General features: G+C 38.4%; 1 protein-coding gene across 1 annotated transcript in view; it reads left to right on the plus strand.

Annotated features, from left to right (window-relative positions):
* The window catches only part of otogl (otogelin-like), a 198108-nt gene that overhangs the window by 10346 nt on the left and 164839 nt on the right, over positions 1–22923 (plus strand). Inside the window, exons 8-16 of the mRNA XM_048607915.1 lie at positions 2390–2595; positions 4197–4324; positions 7864–7970; positions 8148–8254; positions 9545–9670; positions 12326–12434; positions 12689–12735; positions 13380–13525; positions 19229–19361. Coding sequence (XP_048463872.1) covers positions 2390–2595; positions 4197–4324; positions 7864–7970; positions 8148–8254; positions 9545–9670; positions 12326–12434; positions 12689–12735; positions 13380–13525; positions 19229–19361 — 1109 coding nt within the window. The remainder of the gene's footprint in view (positions 1–2389; positions 2596–4196; positions 4325–7863; positions 7971–8147; positions 8255–9544; positions 9671–12325; positions 12435–12688; positions 12736–13379; positions 13526–19228; positions 19362–22923) is intronic.

Below are 22923 nucleotides of genomic sequence, written 5' to 3' on the forward strand. Positions count from 1 at the left end.
CTATTTATGTATGATATTTGGTGTTTACAAACATCACTATCATGGATTTCTGGGTATTCTCAGGGTAGGGCTTAGGGGGACAAACAATAAAATAGTGAAATATGTGGCAGGGAGTGCTGTTAGGAGGGCCCTCCCACTTTGTTCGGTAGCTATGCAACTGTAAACTTTACTGAACTTCCTCGTGTTTTCATGGCCTAGTATCTGCTTTAGAACATAGAACATAGAACAATACAGCGCAGTACAGGCCCTTTGGCCCACAATGTTGTGCCGACCTATTATCCTACTCTAAGATCAATCTACCCTGCATACCCTATATTTTACTATCCTCCATGTGCCAGTCCAAGAGTCGCTTAAAAGCCTCTAAAGTATCTGACTCCACTACCACTGCCGGCAACGCATTCCACATACCCACCACTCTCTGTGTAAAGAGCCTACCTCTGACATCTTCCCTATGCCTTCCTCCAATCACCTTAAAATTATGCCCACTCGTAATAGTCATTTCCGCCCTGGGAAAAAGTCTCTGACTATCCACTCTATCTATGCCTCTCATCATCTTGTACACCTCTATCAAGTCACCTCTCATCCTTTTTCGCTCCAATGAAAATAGCCTTAGCTCCCTCAACCTTTCCTCATAAGACCTGCCCTCCAGTCCAGGCAGTACCCTGGTAAATCTCCTCTGCACCTTCTCTAAAGTTTCCACATTTTTCCTATAATGAGGTGACCAGAACTGAACACAATATTCCAAATGTGGTCTAACCAGAGTTTTATATAGCTGCATTTGTTTGATACTGTTACACAGAAACAAATTATTAGAGCCTATAGAGGATATACACATTGGCAATTAGATATTCTGGGAGCAATTTTCTCTCAAGTTCCAAATGACAGTGGATGATGGGTCAGATGAGAAGTAGGACTATTTCTGGCTTCGGTATTTATTTAAATTTATTTTAATAAAATACAATTGAATGCCTGTTTCAGCAAAAGTGGAAGAGCCTGCCTGAACTATCGTGTTACTGTTGTTCAATGAGGACTGATATCAAGCAATGGCCCAGATTTTGTCAATGGCCAGATAATCATTTCTGAAGGGTTGACCAGTTGCTCACATGGATCCTGTAAAAATCCTCATTGTAGCAAACCCTGAGGGAATTGCCCAGGAATTTGTAGATTCCCCTGGGCAATTCCTCTGCATTTGGAACCAACTGTCAGCATCCATTTAAATCAGAGAATTCAGAGTGTTTAAGTAAATAGTTACTTAGGAAAGGTTACACTATTAAAAACTTAGTGTAACTCCTGAGTTACTATTCCGCTGACCCTTAACATACCGCACACCCATTCCCCAAATACTCGTCCCCCAGCTCTCTTACACCTACCTCAATCTGAGCTAACAACCACCTCTGTTCCGTCAGGCCCCAACTCCCCTTCCCCTGTGCCAGACGTAACACCCCTGCCTCTGCTTTTAGATTGACAACACCCACCCGCGCCCCTCATTGTGGACTTGACCTTTTCCACTTCCACTCATACCACACATACTCCAATCCTCCCTCCCTTGGACCCAACACCAAACCACCTCCCCCCAACGCCATCCATCTCCTCTGCAATCCCACTGTATTCAGTATTTCCCATCCACCCTGACCTACTCTAAACCCTCTATCACTTATCTGGCCGCTATATTCCTTTCAATTTCTCCAGCTGCTGTGCAGACATCCCAAGTCTGTGCTCAACAATGGTTGGAGAAACTGCACACCTATTGGTATAGGCGGACCCTGGGACTGGTTGTGTGGCCATGCAGCTTCAAGGGAACATTTCTTGGCACCATTGCCAAGTTCTCTGTTTTTTTTTGATCCTGGTATAAAGAAATCAACTGAGTCCACAAATGCTATAACTAATTGAAGGGTAAACATTTGGAAGTAAAGGTTATGTCAGGTTTATTTGCTTAATTTGTGGGTTCTTTGCTGTGACCTTTGAGGTCTTACAGTGTGACCATTCTAAAAGGCCCACAGACCTTTCAGATTGTGCTGTAGACTATACCCAAATAACATAATTGGAAATGTTGTCAGCTACTGTAGACCATTAGTAGATCCTGACAATATCCACTGCTTTGCAACAGCATTTGACGATATCAAATTGCTATGTCACATTAGCAGACTGATATTATGACAGTTAAATGTTGTAATGCTCAATATAAATCACTGAATTATTGAATGATTTAATGGTAGAAATTGAAAAGTGAAACATTGCTTTTTTTATAATTATGCCTGTAGATGTTCAGAGAATGAGACCATGTTCTTACTCTATTCGTGCTCTTTAGTTGTTCTAATTTACTATTATGGCTAATTAGAAGTATTATTCCTTTATAATATTCATAATATTTTAAAATCTTTATTTTTAGATTACTGTTGCCTCAGACTGTTAGGCATGCATTCTTTGAGAGGCTAGCTGATTACATTCTTGTGAAAACGACTTTTGGATTTTCCTTAGCTTGGGATGGATTCTCTGGTGTGTACATGAAGCTCACAGAAGAACATAAAGGCAAATCCTGTGGCCTATGTGGTAATTTCAATGGAGATATGTCTGACGATCTCAATACAAGTTATAGTAAGTACATTTTGGAAGTTATGCTTTCCCCTTTTCTAAATCCGCATTCAGATCCTCGTTTGTGGAAGGTAAACATGTAACCTGTTATCACTCTTGTGTTGAATGCTTGGAAAAGTGTTGTGAAATATTATTTATCAGAAGTGCAATGAGTGAGAACATCCTTCCTTTGTGGAAGTGGCTAAACTTCAGACTTGCCATTTCAGGAAATAATATGTGCAAATTGGTAAAAAATGGTGGCAAGATGATTGGACAAAAATAAAAAAAAGTAATGAATGACTAAGGAAGTTATAAGAAGAGAAAAATGAAAGTGCAAGAGAAAGCTAGCTAAAAATATAAAAAACAGGCAATAGGAGTTTCTACAGATATTTAAAAAGGAAATGAGTGAAGCAAATGCCCATTAGTGCTCCAGAAAGTGATTGTGGGAAATTGGTAATGAAAACAATGGAAGTTGCCAAATAATTGAACAGATATCTTGCATTTTTTTTATTGTACAGGGTACAAATAATATCCCAGAAATAATTGTGGATAAGGAGATGAAAAGGACTAGGAAGTTAAAACAATTAATTAATCAGGGAAAAGTATGACGAAAACTATTAGAACTAAAAGATGATAGGTCTCCAGGTCGTGATAAACTTCATCCTGGGGTCTTAAAAGGAGTGGCTGTTGAAATGCTTTTGTTTTAATTTTCCAAAATTCACTAGATCCTGGACAGATCCCATAAGATGCAACTTCTCTATTAAAGAAAGGGGCTTGGTGGGTGAGGGAGAAGAAAGCAGAAAATCACAGGCCAGTTAACTTAACATTTGTCATAGAGAAAATGATAGAATATAGTCTTAAGGAAGTTATAGCATGGCAAATAGAAAATCTCAATGTAATCAGGCAGATCTAAATGTTTTGTGAAAGGGAAATCGGGTTTGACCTAACTTATTGTAATTTTTTGAGAAAGTAACAAGCATCATGGATAAAGGGATACCTGCCAAAATGCTGTAGCTAGAGTTTCAGAACATATTTAACAAGGTGTCACATGAAAGGTTGCACAAAATACGAGCTAATAGTGTAAGGGTAGAATATTGGAGACAAAAGCAGAAATTGCCGGAAAAGCTCAGCAGGTCTGGCAGCATGTATGTGTACCTATTGGAGTTTGGAAATGAGGTGTGATCTTACTGAAAGATAGAAAATCCCATGAATATAACAGGGTGAATCCTGCAAAGATGTTTCCCCTGGAGAGCTTAGAAGTAGGAGACACATTTTAAAAACAGGAGGTAGTCCATTTAAGATGGAGATGAGGAGAATTCTTTTTCTCCCAGAGCATGTTAGTCTGTGAAGCTCTTCCCCAGAGAACAGTGGAAGCAGATTAAATATTTTTAACTTGAAAGTAGATAGGTTCTTGACTGGTAAAGGGTTAGTGAATAGACAAGAAAGTAGAAGCCACAATCAAATCATCCCTGATCTAATCAAATGGTTACCCAGGCTAAAGGAGATGAATGGTTTACTTCTGCTCCAAATGTGTATGTTTGTGTGTTTATTTACAGAAGGTTCCTCACACAGGGAGATTTGTAAATCAGTGAATTAAGCTAATACTATTGTATTGACTTTTTCAGGCATGCTGACGGAAAATGTTGCTATCTTCGGAAACAGCTGGATGTCACAATCTCCTTCTGATGCCCCTTGTGCATCTGTTTTACTTGATTTCCATAGTCCATGTCGAGGCAAAGGAGCTGTAATTAGTGTTAGTGTTTTCTAAATTATTGTATTGGTGACAATCTGCTAGACATAAAAATTACGATTTCGAATATAATTGCATAAATGCAAAATGTTAGTTTATATAGCCATTATCATTTTGACACAGCTCAAAACATTTCCCTAAGCTTTTGTAGTATAGTGACTGTGGGTAAACATGGCAATTACTCTGTTTCAATAATGTACTTCAAAGATTTATGAAGTAAAAAAGATAGTTAAATAATCGCTGTGGTATTGGCTGGCCAAGAACTATACTTCTGGATCTATAACGTACTTCTGAATAGATGGATATGATCAAATTTTAACTTATCTTTTGTATTGCTGATGATAGATAAATTTAATTGAAATTTTTAATCTTGCACTCATCAGGACATTTCACAAGAATAAACATTTAATGGGGATGCCAATGTTTACATTCCGTGAGAGTACTGATCAGTTGCCAGTGGATTCTGATTGGTAGAGGCATTGGCATGGCGAATGCATTCATTAATGCTGATTGACAATTAATAGGCAGGCTTTGTTTAAATTTTAAACTAAATTGGCTAATTCTGATTGGTCAGACCATGAGAAATGAACAGCAAATGCTGTCACCTATTTTAGTGAGTTGAAACAGGTGGAGTGTGAATACATATTCTTCCTGTTTGCCAAGAACAGGGCTTTTGTGTATATATGTCTAGAGGTACCAGTACATACAAGTGTGCCATACTGTAAAACGGACTGATAATCCTAAATTGGTTGTCAATGTAATTCCTTGCACATTCAGGATTATCCAATAAATACTGTCCAATTGTGAAATCACATCTGATGTTAGACACTGTTGTGAGTTTAATGAGGGTTGGCAGATTGATTACAGTCAATACTTTGCATGTTGTGAAAAGCTGAAGGGACATGCTGTTTGATGCAATCCACCTGACCTTTGGATGTATGGCTTGCATACCTGGCATCACGTCAGCACGTGGACTAAGTTATTTATTCACATTGTACATAGCCTGAGTTATTCATTCACAGTGCAAACCTAATGTTGAAATAGGACATGTCAAAGCTATCCTGTAAATAATAGTTGCCCCGATTAAACTTATTTCTCAATGTACATCAGGCAAACTCATGAAAGGCCCTAAGCTCATTGCTTTTGGTCTTAGAATGTGCCCAGTCTGACTCAGATTACCCTGGAAGTCAACTCAACATTTTGAGCAAGAAGTGAGACTAGCTGTTTCACACTACTGTTATGCAGTAGCAACATGAATGGTGTTAGTCATTAACAGGATGCTGCTTCCAAGCCGAAAAGATATTCTACCCTATCATGTGAATGAATGATGTGATATATGAATTTCACTGCTGGTGTGATGCCAGCATGTCCCTTCAACTGTCTGCAATGAGCAAGGTACTGACTGTACTCAACCTTCTAAAACTTGCAGCCCACTGTCTAACGTTAGATTTGGTTCTGAAGTTGGACAACATTGTTGGATAATCTTGTATGTGTGAGAAAATACACTGACAGCAATTTCCAATTGTCGGTTGGGCTTGCAATGTGGCACACTTGCATGTATTGAAATATAGTAATGTAAAGGGTCCTGTTCAGTACAGATTGAACACGTAGATACACTGTCCATTTAAATGCTGTATCTATTTCAACTCTATAAAAAAAAATACATTTATTCACTGGTTCATTTTCAGGGTAATGTCCTTACTGTTGAAAGTAAACCTGCTTGGTTTAAAATTTAACAGAGCTTGGCTGCTGCCAACCATCATTAATGAGTGGATTCTTCATGCAATACTTCCACCTATCAGAGTCCACTTGCCAAATAGCCAGCATATGAATGTTTGTTTTCCCCTTGAATTTGTATTCTTGCAAGCTGTCCTGGTGAGTGCAAGACAATAACATTGACAAAATGTGCTTTTTCAGCAATTCTCAAGTTCCGTATTTCTAGACAATGAATCAATTTTTTGTCAATGGAACAATCGCTTTGCGTTTCTATCTTGAAGGTATACAATAGTCTCTCTACTGTAAATATAATGTGGGGATACCGGTGTTGGACTAAAGTGGACAAAGTTAGAAGTCACACAACACCAGGTCATAGTCCAACAGATATATTTAAAATCACAAGATTTCAGTGAATTCACAAAGTCACCTGGTGAAGCAGCAGTGCTCCAAATGCTTATGATTTTAAATAAATCTGTTGGACTATAACCTGGTGTCATGTGACTTCTGACTACTGTAAATATTTTATAGATTCAGACTCAAGAACCACAATGTTTGGCACACAGCTAAAATTGTTGAGTCTTTATCTTAGGACACCATAAAAGAGACATTCTGCACCAAATTAGGTGCACACAGCCTGTTAAGGCATTCAGTCAGTACATCAATCAATGATGAGCTGGGCAGGTTATTTTAGATTTGTTTATGGTTTGTCTTCATGGTATAGCTGGAACCACTCCCCCCATTCAGTAACTTACAGCGAGGCAGAGGGCTCCACATTGATATCCTGATTTAGATGAACAGGCTGTGGATGTAGCCCAAGGCCTCTTGGTTTAGACATGCATTGGCTGAATGACACCAAGCCTTGTTCCAAGAATTGACTCCAACTTTGGTAATATTTGAGTTTAATTTCCAGATTATTTTCCCTCAAATTATAAAATATCTTGGCATTAGGGTGATTGATCTTGAAAGATATGGATAAAATTATCTCTTTTTTTAAAAGGTTAATTAGTTAATCCAGATTGGTTTCATGTGAGGCTCTTATGTTAGCACTTTTAATAATTTACAAGTTAATGTAAATTGAAAATACTAACAGTTTGGGGAATCTATTATAAAAAAGACAATAAAAGAATATAGGACGTAGGATGTAGAAGTAATAAGATGATATCAAGCATTGAAAGCGATGAGAAAATATAGATAATATGATTATATCAATGATAATGGGAAGGCTAAGAGGAAAAGTAGAAAACATATGAGACTACTGAGTCCTTTGAGCTTGTTCTGCCACACAAATAGACCATTGCGGATCGCTTTTATCTCTCTTTGTTTGAAATGTCTTAATGTACGCTTGCAAAAAATATAGAGTTGAATCTTGAAAATTTTAATTAACACAGCAATCACAGACTTTTGAGAAACGGTGTTCTTGATTTTCACTTTGTGTGAAAAATGTCTGTTTGATTTCATTCCTAAATGCTTTAAATTGAAGCTTGTGCAATCAAAGTCAAGAAGAGTACTGTTGATAAGCACAGGAATGAACATGGTGGTAGCCTACATACTGTGCATATAGAAAATAATTTATAAAATAAAATTGTTTGTTTTATGAAGATAAATAAAGTGCAGCAACAAGATTAGAAAGAGTTTTAGTCATGGATGCTGACTTATTCTATATTTTATAATCTAGAGTTGCATTCTGACACTCAAGTTAACTTGTCAACCTATCCTATAAGCTAAGTACCATGGAAATTATAGCATGATATATTAACTTTGTAAATTTGTTTTAGAAAGTAATGCTGAGATTTTATTTAATGTTGCTTTTTAAAATTTTAATTTAGGATATCATTGCAAAGTGTGAAGTTCTGATGGGGTTTCCCTTCTTTACTTGTCGTGAATATGTTCAGCCTAATCCCTATATTGCCAGTTGTATCAATGACCTGTGTATGTAAGTATTAAATTCCTAACTCATTAGATTTCTCTTTCCTCAATAAACTATCAAAAATTACACCTGTTTCATAAGAAAAAAAGAATGTATGTCTCATTAGTGAATATTTCAAAATAATTTGTTTGATTGACATAAAAATAGTTAAGTAGGAAATAAATGTATTATTCTGTGAAACAGGATGGACGACAGTGAAACACATTGTCGTGCAATTACAGAGTACGCCAGGGCATGCTCCCATGCAGGCTATCCTTTAATGGACTGGAGAGACGATTTTCCCGCTTGTAGTAAGTTTTGTACTTACTGTTTCTAAACTCAGCTTTGAAATATTAAGGTACACTAATATATTACCATAAACCATTAAATAAAATGAATAATTCTGAATTATTTTGCTGAAATATTTATTTATGTTCATTTGTAAAAACTTGTATACTAAGTAGAGGAGAGATTTTGCATACGTCTTTAATATTATCTGAGTTATTGTAAACTTCTCAAGCATAAAAGTGGCTCAGTTTAGCAGTTGGTTGGTCTGTAGTCAATCTCTGTAAATGTTTGGTCCACATTTGTGGAGTCTTTGTTTGGGTGCCTAAAACCAGCATTGGAACAATTGAAATGTGTAAATTAGGGCTACGGCTTTTTGAAAGTTCCTATCAGCAACTTAGTGATGAGTTGGATAGACATGCCTCTAAAATCTTCAGCAGCAGTTGTGATTGATCCTCACCATGTAGCCCACTCCAGTCCCCCCAGCAAGGCAGACGGCTCCACATTAATGTTTTCTGTCAGGTGAGCTGTGTGTGAATTTGGCTTGAGGACCAACTTCTATCAATTTTCTGGCTTCTCAGTTTGAGCATGGACTGGCCAAATAACCCTAGCATGGATCTGAGAACAGACCCAAACCATATAGGTCTATATACCATAGATAATGTTTTTCTAATAAATTATAAAATACGTTGGTATAGAGTGATTTATTTTGAAGGGCATCCCTTTTTTATTCATTCATGGGATGAGGGCATCACTAACTACGCAACATTTATTGCCCATTCCTAATTGCTCAGAGGGTGGAGTGAGAGTCAACCACATTGCTGTGGGTCTGGAATCACACGCAGGCCAGACCAGGTAAGGATGGCAGTTTCCCCATTTGATTATGATTTGTTTTGAAAGGTTAATATGTTTCTCAGCACCTTTAACGGTTAAATCTTGATTTGCATGTTTCAAGATGTTCTGCTGGTTCAACGATATTATGAAGCCTCTTCATTCCAGATTTGGAGATCATCTTCTCCACTGCTACCTGAATAGAATGAACTTGATGCTCTTGTAGCATAAACTGTTTTTTTACATTCATAAAGATAGAACAGTATTTCATAAATGGAGAGTTCCTTCATATAGGAAGGAGAAAAATTGGAAAATCTGTGGATCATTTTAATGTCTCACATAGCTGATAGGATGATATTTTTGCAATACAACACAATACTGTGGATTGATGCAATGTAAGTCACATTATCATAGTTAGTTTTTATTTTACATATTAAAATTGTATTGCATCAAAGTTTTTGAGATGATTTTGTGTTGTATTTCAGCTGATCAGTGTGACGATAGTTTTGTTCACCGTGACTGTATTAGTTGCTGCCCACCCACTTGCACATTTGAAAAGGAATGCTTGGGGAGTAGTCTGCACTGCCTAGATGGTTGTTACTGTCCAGATGGTAAGACAATTTCATCACTTTTGTAAATATCCATAGGTAGAAAAATGTTTGGGTTTTTGGGCATGGTGGCTCAGTGGTTAGCACTGCTGCCTCAGAACACCAGGGACCCAGGTTCAATTCCGCCCTTGGGCAACTGTCTGTGTGGAGTTTGCACATTCTCCCCAACTCTGAGTGGGTTTCCTCCGGGTACTCCGGTTTCCTCCCACAGTTCAAAGATGCACAGGTTAGGTGGATTGACCATGCTAAATTGCCTGTAGTGTTCAGGGATGTGTAGCTTAGGTGGGTTATAGGGGGATGGGTCTGGTTGGGATGCTCCAAGCGTCGCTGTGGACTTGTTGGACTGTAGGGCCTGTTGCCGCACTGTAGGGATTCTATGTAGTCCCTAGCTTAGATGATAGGTCCCTTATTTGCAAAACTCTAAAGTAGGGGAAGATACTTCAAATGAGATGTGAGATGCACATTGAGTTTTCAAATTTTTCGTGACTGCTTTCATTTGTTGACCCAGCTGATGCTGCTGTAAGGGGATTTGTGCCAGTGAATCTGCATTGGGCAATACATTAATAACACTCAATAGTAAGGATTATTTTTAATTTCTACACCTCTTTGAACATGTGGCCTCAGATACTTAAGAGTAGAACTTTTACTGAAATGACTTGCTAAGTTGATTGGAAAGCTGTGCAGAACTTGCAGTTTGGAAATCCCTCACAATCCATGGAGCGTTATCTTCGGAGGGTGTCTCCAATGTTACAGATCCATTCTCCATCTACAGCCCCAATGTGATTAAAAGCCTGGGTCTATAGTCAGAAAGCGAATGCTGTCAGGTATTGACAGCTGCAGCAGTAGCTAAAACTGCGCTGGGAATGGGATGCACATACAGTTGGGAGGGTGTGGTACATGGTCAATGATTGAGAGGCATGGGTCAGCCAGAGGGTGGGGGGAACCTGACTGGTGGATGGAATAACTGATCAAGGTGGATTAGGGGTCGTGCCAGTGTTGAGGGTGGGAGGGGATGATCTGATGGAGGAGAGTAAGAAGGTGCACTGCAGTTGCCAGGAGAGTTGTGGGTGTCTGAGGTCAGAGAGGAAGGTTGGAGGATTCAATATTGGAAGCGGAATCAGAGGCCTAAAGGAGTGAGGACAAAAAGATCTAATGGTGGTTAGATTGGGCCTGATGGGAGCAGGGGGTGGAGGAAGTAAGAGATTTTAGTGAAGTCCCCTGACAAAAAAAAACAATAAAACTACGGGCATTGAACACAAAAGGGAGGTAACACAGTGTGAAGCTGGAGGAACACAGCAGGCCAGGCAGCATCAGAGGAGCAGGAAAGATGACGTTTCAGGTCAAGACCCTTCTTCATAAAATATCTTCAGAAAAATCTCTGAACACAAAAGGGATCCTGTTGACTGACTGATTTTAAAAGCAGATGGACTTAAACGAGGAAACTTAAAACAGTGAATTACAATATTGTAATGCAAGGGAAAAACTGCAGTTATAATTACTAGTGCTAGTAATATGTCTCTTCACTTTCAAACTTTTTTTTAAACTCAGTCGTAAAAATATGTAATGGTGAAAATTTACAGTAGAATGGAGTTTCCACTCAGTTCCACTTGTTTCCTCTGTCCAATTCTGCCAAAATTGATGTGTGACCAGCGCAAATTCTGTGGAATTTTAAGTGTTCAATATGACTCGAGTTTTTTGTGATCTAAAAGAATATACCGTCAAAAATAGGCACTCCCCCAAATTAGTTCGTGACCTGAGATGGATGAATCACCTTTGGGAATTTGCGCTAATGGTGATAATTTATGGGTCCTCAAGGAGGCTCCAAAGCTAAGCTGGAACTTTTGGCTGCAAAGCCACAAATAGGAAAGTTTTAAAAGCTTTTGATTATATTTTACTTAAAATTGTTAAGAAATTGACTACCATTCACAAAAATAACTAAGGAATTGTTCTTCACATTTTTAAAAGCTACTTTTTTTGATAACATGATTAAAAATGTTTTTTTTTGTGATGATCCATAATTTTAGTTGTATCAATCAAGCTCCAACTAGTTCCTACTGTTAAACATATCAAGGTATATTTTAAAGGTATATTTAAAATGCAGTTGCTTTAAAACACTATCCAATTGTGTTGGTTCATGGCATATTTCACACATGGCAACATACAAATAAGCCTAAGGGGTCACCAGAGTAAAAAATTACCTTTTGCCAGTTGTGGTCACTGGGGAGACTATGTCCCCAGATTTTTCTTTCTTCCAAATACTAATGAACCTGCAGTGAATTACAAGCTGATTAGATTTGTTTGAGTTTTCAACCATTTCCAGTTGGAAATGATTGGCACTGCCCAAATAAAAGTACTCAACATCTACTGGTTAGGGGAAAGCATTGAAGGAACTAGCTAACTTTTGAACCATGATCTTTAACAAGGTGTACAGCACCAGCATTGAAAGACACAATATATTTCTTTATACTATCAAATTTAACATTTTGTAAAACACAATTGTAAAATGATTTATGCAAATAATGACAGTTGTTCTATCTGAGAAGGAATAACAAAGCAGAAGGATGTGGGCATGTAGATTTTCCAGTAGTGTCACTCTGCTGACTGACAAAGAACATGAAACATGAATTATTTTGTGTATATGTTTCTCATTTTGTTTAGGACTTGTCATGGAGAATGGCACTTGCATATCAGTATCTACCTGCCCATGTATATACCATGGTACAGTCTATCCAATAGGATCTCATTTGCAGGAGGGCTGCAATATGTGGTACGTTTCTGTACAGAAGATTAACCTACTCAAAAGTAGTTTCTGAAATACTAAAGATGAGAAACAGCAACAACAACTTTACCTTAACTTTGTATTGGTTGGGCAATTTATTAAACTGTTATTTTTGCAGTCAGTAAATACTTTTCGTTCTTCCTAATGTAAATAATTCATGAAATTGTTCAGTATATTTCTATATTGTAAGTTAAGTACAGTGTTTAACTGTAAACAATAACTAGCTTGTTTGATGTTCGCAGCATTTGTAGTGGTGGTGTTTGGAACTGTACAGACAACGATTGTCCAGGTAAAATGTTTCTTTTGTCAGATTTTGTGCACCTGCTTAACACAATAATAATTTGGTTTGGTTTCAAGAAATTATTGCCTAATTGAGCAAATTGATAGCAATTGACATACTTAAAACATGCCTTCAAATTTGACCATGAAGAAAATTAATCTTTCTTAAACATTTCTAATAAATAGTAACACTCTCATCATGAGTCTGAAGGTTACGGTTGACATTCATTTCCATAACATTTAATGGCTAATCCAGACACTTCAATGCAATGTGAAGGGATTGCTGCGTTATCAGAAGTCCCAGTTATTGGATGGAATATTAAATGAAAGCCTGTTATTGCTGTACAGATAAATATTAAATATTCAATAGAAATATTTGAAGAAAAGCAGTGGTCTTCTTTCAATTTCTTGCCAATGTTTAATCAGTTTGAACAAATGGTAATTAGGCTGGCTTTTTATGGCCTTGCCATGTGCAAATTAGATGCTGTGTTTGGCTACCTAACAACAGTGTTTACCTCAAAAATAATTCATTGGCTGTGAGGCGTTTTGGGATCTTCTGAGGACATGAATCTTTGAATGCAAGTTCTTTCTATTTATGCTGAGGAAGACTTCACATTTCCCCAAAAACATGTAACAAATACTTCTTCTTTTTAGCTGAATGCTCAGTCACAGGTGACATGCATTTTACTACGTTTGATGGTCGGATTTTTACATTTCTTGGCACATGCCAATACATCTTTGCGAAGAGCCGCAGAAGTAACCAGTTCATTGTTTCATTACAGACTGTGCCCTGTGGTCAGGTAACAGAATAACAATTTTAATTGAAAATCTTAGAGTGCAGGATTAAAATTCCTATTAACTCTTAAATTACCCATGTGATTTTGACTGTAGAAAATAAGTGAGTAAAATATTGACACTGGTTCTGGTCACCCTGCTGTAAGAAGGATATTATTAAATTGGAGGGGGTGCAGAAAAGATTTACAAAGATGTTATTGGAGGGTTTGCGTTATAAGCAGAGGCTGGATAGGCTGGGACATTTTTCACTGGAGCGTAGGAGGTTGAGGGGTGATCATATAAAGATTTATAAAATCATGAGGGGCATAGATAAGGTAAATAGCAAAGGTCTTTTCACTAAGGCAGGGGAGTTCCAAACTAGAGGGCAATATTTTAAGATGAGAAGAGAAAGATTTAAAAGGGACCTGAGGGGCAACTTTTACACACAGAGGGTGGTTCGAATGTGGAATTAACTGCCAGAGAAAGTGGTAGATGCATGTACAGTTACAACATTTAAATGACATTTGGACAGGTACATGAATGGAGGGATATAGGCTAAATGCAGGCAAATGGGACTGTTTTAATTTGGGAAATGTGGTCGGCATGGATGAGTGAAACCATAGGGTCTGTTTCCATTCTGTATGACTGTATTTCATTGAGACAGTACATTTTGCAAAAGTTTCTCCAGTTTGACAAAAACATTGTAACCTGGTCATTTGGTAATTACCAAAGTTGCTGCCACCTTCTTGCATCTCAATTTATTTTTAATTGAATTACTTCATTTTGTGGGAAATTAGTCTAGACTAATAAATCATGATGATGATATTTTTAAATACTTTTACGGTTTCATGTGCTTATGTTTGAAACATTTTAAGGGAATTTTTGTGAAGGATGTTAAAATGTTCAAGCTAAGTAAGGGTGTCAATTTTGAAAGGTAATGAAAGAGATAAATTCTTATTCAGTGAAATTCAAGCTGCATTTCATTCCTCATCTATTTTAATGCGGGAAACATTATTTTTCAAACTGAGCATGATAACATTGATAATTACAGAAACAAAATAGGTTAGGAAGCTCAAGGGGTTACGTCCCCATCCGATATACAAAGTTGTTAAATCTAACATGTTTGTATATCTCCCTCTTTCTAAACTGCGACCCCTGATTCTAGAGTATGTGGCAGTCTCGAAAAAATAGCATTCAATCTATTCATTCCATTAAGAATATTGAATAAAATCCAGATCGTTAAATAATGGGTCAGGAACTGTTGTATAAATCAATGTGTGATATGCAGAATTAGTCTGCAAATCTCTTTGAAACTTGATGCAAGGAAGAGATACAGTGAATTATGAATTGCCACATGTTGCTGGACAATTTACATTGTGCTGCTGTTAGCTTTGCCCAAACAGCCTCATTCATTTTGGGAAACTGTTAGATTTACACATTAGTTGTTCGTTAATTTTGTCACAGAAAATTAAATGTTGAGGAGTTCTTATGTTAAGGTGATATGCTGTTTACCTGATTGTCATTAAGGCCTCATATGTCGCCTTCACCATGCAAGTATCAGCTTCCAAAAACTGACAGAGCAAATCAACTTTAGCTGGTGTAAGGGAAAAGGTCAACTCACCAGGCTTCAGCAAATTCCATCCAATTATTTCTCTCCATGTTACATGGGGAAGAATCTTTTAGAGGTCTGGAAGATTTGGGCTATGGCAAGAAATTTGGCAAAATCATGTGAGAAGTTCAGTGAAGCCTAACTTGATGTTGGGAACAACTTGCTGTATCTTTACTTAAGTCAGGGCATGGAAATCAGGGCAGGTACCTGGAGATTACAACCTGCCATTTAGTGCAGAGACAATGGTATCAAACTTGTCACGGTTGTCAGCAGTCCTCAGCCATGCCAAGTGACATAGCCTTCAGTCAAAGGTTCCCAGCATATTAAGTCAAAGGCAGCCTTCAATACCAGCCCTGGGTCTTGGGCACAGTCTTGGATACAGCCAGTTGGGATGGTCAGAGTCAGGATCCTCCCCATAAAAGTGGGGAGGAGGACAAAGAGCCGAATTTTTAGTAGCCCACCAAGCATCTTCAGTCTTTCTGTTGTATTTTGGGCTGTTTTCTTTCAGGTTTTAAAGGGAAATGAAAGTAGGTGGCTCAGCTGTCACTTTTGCAGGTAGGGAGGTGTCCCCAGTGAGTGAGTTGGCAGCGCTGAGGACATGCATGGTTAGTCATGTTGGGAGTTGAGGTGAGTTACAGCAAGTGAAAAGAAGGTGTTGCAGGCAAGATGTTGAAAGTGGTAGAACATGAGCCTTGATGGCAGGTGGGTACAGTAGCAGAGATAGTGTGAGGTATCAGAGAGACGATGGCGCATTTACACAGGCAGAGTGGAAATAGTCATTAACCTTCACTGCTGTGCATCCCTCTGTCTGGTTGAGACTGCTTTAACTTGAATTGCAACCTCGGACATAGTCTGGTACTGGTGCCTCTTCTGGTAATGGATATCCTCCTCTGTACCACTCCTTCCAGCAGGACCTCCAGGTCCCTGCCTGAAAAGCAATTTCCCCTTGTCTGCTATGTCAGACTTGACAGTGCTTGGCTGGGTGCACAATGGCCTTTTATAGATAGTGCCTGTGCCAGGGATGCTGGTTCATTTTGGGATATCCCAGCAATGACTAGTTGTTGTGGGTACAGCAAGTGGTAGAATGGGGTTAGAATAGGGTGAAGAGGGTGCAATAGGGACAAGGTTGATAGATAATAAGGTGATTTTCATAAGATATGGCAAGAGATCTCACTAGGCCTCATACTGAAAAACCCTTACATGAAACTTGATGAGACTAATATAGCCATAAAGAAACCCATAAGATTCACTCCATGGTTTCCAGTATTTGGATTTTCTCGTATATCAAAGAGAACAGGGCTTCCTAAAGTTAGGATCAGGTTCCAACTGGGATTGAGAGGTCTAAGGCAGCAGTGGCCAATTCTCTTGCCCCACTCTCATACATCATCACCTTCCTCCTGGTTGCCCACTTTGAGATTACAATTTTTAAGCTTCTAAATATGGGTGCTGTGACAATAGAAGACTTGGGGAGCACTTAAAAAGAAGTTTAAATGGGACTCGTTTTGTGACCGTATTAATGCACCAGACCCTGAAAATTGTGTTGTATTTCTCTGGTTATTTTTCTTGGCTCTGAAGTTGAATGTTTCTATTGTACCCATTCCCTTTTCCATTATTAAAGCTAACTTCAACTGTGTTATTGCAAAAGTATGTTCGGCCTCTGACCTAGTCTATCATCTCCCAGTTAATATGAGGTCTAATAATGCCCAATTCCTCGATTAAATGCTTAATGCTGCAATCCAACAGTGTTTCCAAGAACAAGGTTTTCCCTCTTATTGCTTCCTTTAATAGACTTCCCAGTTTATCTCCAATAAATTTAACTCATTAGTAATAACTGCAAAATTCAAGTACCCTTCCCTTATTAAACTACAACGTTCTTGATTTTACCCCTCCCATTGATCTGGTGCAGATGTTCAAAATTTGTAGATGTTTTCTTTCATTCAGATCTTTCAACTCTATCTACATACTTCTAAACATATAGACTTTAGATTATAATCAAGTTTTCCTTCACATGAAAACCTATACTGTCTCCTGATTTATCTTAATCATTCCGAAGACTATCTTATTGCTTATTTATGTTTGGGCCCTCTGTTTTTTTGTTGAAATATATTGAAATAACTAGTTAAATTTTGGGACTAAAAACCATTGAATAACTGGTATTTCCTCAATACCTCTAGTTATCCAGACAACATTTTTAAATGAACAACTTCCATCATTAGCAAGTTAAGAATCTTGTACGCCTCATCTATATAAATTGTATTTTTATTTGTTGCAATCCCTATCACGTTTCTACCTCCAGCCTGATTATGTAAGTGGTGGGCCTTACCCTGTCACCAGTGGTATTAATACAGTGGCAGGTGGGGTGCTTATCATGTGGGGAGCACAAGCAAACCTGTGGGAGTCTCTTATGCAAAAGCATTCAGCACCTGATCAAGGGACCAGGCATTAGGAAGTTGGGGGGCAGTGGGATGCATACTGAGAACTGCCCTGCTGTCCTTGCTGTCAAGACTCCGCGGCTTCTCTCCAACATGAGTTCCATCACCGCTATCACTCACCTGTAGCCCAGGTCCATAATGATACTGGTCTTTGGATGGGTGTTGCACTGGCAGCAGTCAGCTCCTTACCTGTGGTACACATGTGCATTAACGCTGTGGGTCTCTGATTGGCAGGCAGGACTTGGCCCCAGGGTTTTTGATACTGGGAAGTCCTGCTGCTGCCCTGTTGACTGCCCGAGTGACATTTAATTTGGTTGTTTTTCCTTAGAAGAGGCAATATGGAGAGCCCACTGGGTTCTTGGCTGACAGTCAAAACTCTTGTCACCTCCATTGAGTCCCGTTGCACATTGACCTCTTAGGCCCACCTAAATTATTGATATGAATCATGGGAATTTTTCAAAATTACACCATGAAATCATAAGAACAACACTTAGGAGCCATAAACATATTTTATACTCTGCAATACCACTTACCGCAGAAAAGTTAGAATTTTGCCAAACTCAATTTTTTTTAACAAAAGGCTAAGAATCCAAAAGAAAAGACAAAAGAGCTTGAAATACATAACTGATCTATTAATAAGTGAAAATGAAAAAAAAATTACAATTTTGAATAGTTGCCTCAATGTCTAGCACTGAACTTTTCAAAGATATCTGCCACATGTTTACAGATAAACTTGAAAGGGTTCAGAAAAGATTTACAAGGACGCTGTCAGGATTGGAGGGTTTGAACTGAGGCAAGATGCTTAATAGGCTGTGGTTATTTTGCCTGGAGTGTGGGAGGCTGAAGGGTAACCTTATAGAAATTTATAAAATCATGAAGGGCATAGATGGGGTGAACAGCCAAGGTTTTTTACCCAGGGTGGGAGACTCCAAAATTAAAGGGCATTGGTTTAAAGTGAGCCGGGAAAGATTCAGAAGAGATCTGAGGTACAACTTTTCACGCAGAGGGTGGTGCATGTATGGAATGAGCTGCCAGAGGAAGTGGTGGAGATTAGTACAATTACATTTGAGAGGCATCTGCATAAGTACATGTATAGGAAGGGTTTAGAGGTATAGGGGCCATTTACTGGCAAATTGGTCTAGCTTAACTTAGGATGTCTGGTCAGCATGGATGAGTTGGACCGAAGAGTCTGTTTCCATGTTGTATAACTCCTGATTCTATGACTATGAGATTTGCTATATTTCTGAGATTTTTTTGCTCTCTGTAAGAACTTTATCCCTTTCTCTTTCCCTGTAAAGTTGGTCAGATTAGAAGGAATATTCACCAAAAAAATCTTTCTTTTCAATATGCTTATTAATCTGCAATCTATTGTTTGCTTTATCTGTGCTTTTTTAATAGCATTAAAAGCCAATCCGCTCAAGATTCATATAGCATAGAAAATAATTTCATTGATAAAAAGGTATTTTAGTTTGGAGTCATGGGTTTAAAAAAACTACAGTTGAATAAATTATGTTATTCAAGAGTGATGTTTTCCTGTTTACTAAAGTCATCTGAGTAATAAATTCAGTTTTGGTACATTGTGTGACTTGACATCTTTGGTTTATCACAAAACAAATGTAAAACACAAGTCAGAATAATTGAATTGGCATATTTGGATCTTGCAGTTTAAATTTATTTTTTCCTTTCAGAATCTGGACCACAGTTGCATTCAGTCAATAACTTTAATCATCAAAGGTGATACAAGTAACCAAATTACCCTAACAAGAGCAGGCGAAATACGCCTCGGCATCCAGCAAGCAATTAGCCTCCCATATCAAAATGGTAACTGGTTTACTTCTTCTATTTTGGAATTTGTAAAAGGGGAATAATTACCATTTCAGGAGGAAAAAATGTTGCAAATCTTTGTCAATGATTTGTCGTGCACAAACATTTTATTTACTGAAGTGAAGGTTAAATGTTTGAAAGCCATGACACTTCTTTTAAGAGGTGCACTAGTCTTAGGATATAGTTCTACTTACTAAGCTGAAACAGTATTATGTAGATACATCATGCATTGCTCAATGTCAAGACCAGGATGGTCTTTTGTTACATCAGAATGGAAATTCAGAATTAAATGTCAAGTCTGAACACAGTTCTCTGCCATGGGATGGTTATCACTCCTATGCATTTTTTTTTGAATAAATGTTGCTTATACAGGCTACCATTGGTTTCTGCTCCTTCACTGGGAATCTGCTGCTGCTTAATGTGCTGTGCACTGGGTGCTCAGTACACAATATCGGCACAGCATTGGAAATGGGCAGAACAAATAGTCAGAGGCAAATGCAACCAGACTGATTTCTTTTAATTTATTTTGAAATTATGAAGGGACGTACAAACATTCCAAGGCCACAAACAAGGTGCATTAATGTATAATTGTTGAGAATCAAATTAATTCAGAAAAAGATCAAAACATTTATCAGGTCAGGCAGCATCTTTGAAGACAGCAGGCAAGTTAATATTGCATCCATTGACCCTTCTTCACATCAAAAATGCTGTAGAAAACTACTCAGTTCAAGCACAATTGGGGACAGGCAACAAATGAATAAAAAAAAAGTAACTTAGTGGCTGTGTTTCCAGATTAGTAATTGTGAGGCCTGAACTAACAAAAGCACCATGGCTACTGGGACATATAAATCAACTTAATTTAGTAAACCTGGAATCAACAATGCTGTATGGTAAAATCCATCTGGTTCACTAGTATCCTCCAGAGAAAGAAATCTGAATTAATTTGACCTAGCAAGATCAGTCAATTGTATCCAAATCTATTACAGAAAAATGGAATAGGAATAAAGTTGATGGATCACTCAGAGCTGACACCACACAGACTGGTACGGTTAAGATGGCATCACCATTTCAAGGGAAATCTTGGACAATGGAAGTTAGCCCACAAATGAATAAGAAAGAAAAAAAGTGAGGAAAGATGCTGCTGAAGATTTTCATCTGGCACTCATCAGGACAGATTACAGAATACCAAGTTTCAAAGGGAACAACAATTTACACATGAGCTTGAGAAACCAGTGTTGATTGGCTGGCTTTCCAGCATTGAGTGAAACGTTGCAATGGGGTGCTATTGATCTTTATGCATTTGTTTAACTTCAAATAAAATGCCTGTACAAACACCCATTTTCTGCAGAGGACAAGTTACCGCATGTGAATGTATTTAGCTTCTAGTAAATGTAACTGAGTTGCATCGTGAGCATAGATGAACGATAGAACCATAGAGAGGTTCTGATGTGGAAAGAGGCTATTCACACCATTGTGTCTGTCCAGCCAAAATAAACTAACTCCCCATTCTTTTCCTACCTTTCAGCACCTGGTCTGGAGCCTTGCAGGTTACAGCCCTTCAATGCAGATCCAGTTACCTTATAATCAGTGTTCTGAAGAAGGGTCATGGCATCCAAAATATTAACTCTGCTTTCTCTCCACAGACCAGCAAATTTTGTTTTGGTTTTGATTTCCAGCATCAGCAGTTCTTTGCTTTTTCTTCTCTCATTAATTGTTATTAGTGCAATTCTTAATACACTTAAGATTTTTGAGAAGGTGCTGCCTAATCACAGAATCACATATAACATTAGACACAGTGTTATGATTCTTGCAAGTTACTTGCTAGTTACAAAGAATCAACAGGGTATACTGTCAGACCATGTGCTGTCAGCCAATTTATTAAAGTTTCCAGACAAGTAATTGTCAGAGAGTAAGGAAAGGGTCAGGAATCTAAAATCAGGCACGGTAGATAAGGGGACAACTATGAGAACAGGGTGGTCAACATAGGACTGAAGGTGTTGTACTTAAATGCATGTAGAATAAGCAATAAGGTAAATGAACTTGTAATACAGACTGAAATTGGCAGGTACAATGTTGTGGGCATCACAGAGACTTGGCTGCAAGGCGATCAGGACTGAGAACTAAATATCCAAGCATATGCGTTCTATCAAAAGGACAGGCAGATAGGCAGAGGGGCAGGGTGGCCTTGTTGATAAGAAATGAAATTAAATTGAAAGCAAGAAGCAATATAGGGTCAGAAGGCATATAATCTGTATGGGAAGAGTTGAGGAACCGTGAGAGAGAAAAGACTCTGACGAGAGCTATGTACAGGCCTCCTAGCAGTAGTCAGGATTTGGGGAAGAAAATAAATCAGGAGACAGAAAAGGGATGAAAGATAGGCACAATTACAATAATCATGGGAAACTTCAATATGCAGATGGACTGGGAAAATCAGATTGATAGTGGAGCTCAAGAAAAGAAATTTGTGGAATGTCTATGAGATTGTTCTTTGGAGCAGCTTGTCGTAGAGCCCACTAGGGAACAGGCAATTCTGCATTTGTTGATGTGTGATGAGGCAGACTTGATTAGGGAGTTTAAGGTGAAGGAGCCCCTAGAGAGCAGTGACCATAATATGATAGAATTCATTCTGCAGCTTAAGTGGGAGAAGCTTGAATCAGATGTAACAGTATTACAACTGGAGTAAACGTAACTACAAAGACCTGAGAGAGAAGCTGGACAGAGATGATTGGAAGGAAGGGAAGCCTAGCAGGGAAGATGGTAGAGCAGTAATGGTGGGAGTTTCTGAGAGTAATTCGGGAGACACAGCAAAAATTGATTTGTAGGAAGAAGAAACATACCAAGGGGAGGATGAGGCAACCATGGCTGACAAGGGAAGTCAGCACCAGCATAAAAGCAAGAGAAAAAGTATACAATATGGTGAAGATTAGTGGGAAGCAAGAGGATTGCGAAACCATTAAAAACTGGCAGAGGATAAATAAAAAGGCAATAAGGAGGGAGAAGATGAAATATGAGAATAAGCTAACTAGTAATATAAAAGAGGATTGTAAGAGATTTGTTTTTAGGTAATCGAAAGTTAAGACAGGGAGACAAGAGTGGACATTGGACTGTTGGAAAATGAGGTGGGAGAAGTAGTAATGGGGAACAAAGAAACGGTGGATGAACTGAATCGGTACTTTGCATCAGTTTTCACAATGGAAGACACCAGCAGCGTACCAGAACTTCAAATGAGTCAGGGGGCAGAGGTGAATGTTGTGGCTATCACTAAGGAGAAGATGCTAGGGAAGGTGAAAGCTCTGAAGGTGGCTAAATCACTTGGATCGGGCAGATTTCACCTCAGTGTTCTGAATGCGATAGCTGAGGAGATTGTAGAGGCATTGGTCAGGAATCACTGGTATCAGGTAGGGTTCCAGAGGACTGGAAAATGGCTAATGTAACACTCCTGTTTAAGAAGGAAGTGAGGCAAAAGACAGGAAACCATAGTTTGGTCAACCTGACCTCAGTCATTGGTAAGATTTTAGATCCCATTATGGATAAGATTGCAGAGGACTTGGAAATGCAT

The sequence above is a fragment of the Rhincodon typus genome, chromosome 18, assembly GCF_021869965.1.
Source record: "Rhincodon typus isolate 14 chromosome 18, sRhiTyp1.1, whole genome shotgun sequence".
In the NCBI taxonomy this organism is placed as follows: Eukaryota; Metazoa; Chordata; class Chondrichthyes; order Orectolobiformes; family Rhincodontidae; genus Rhincodon; species Rhincodon typus.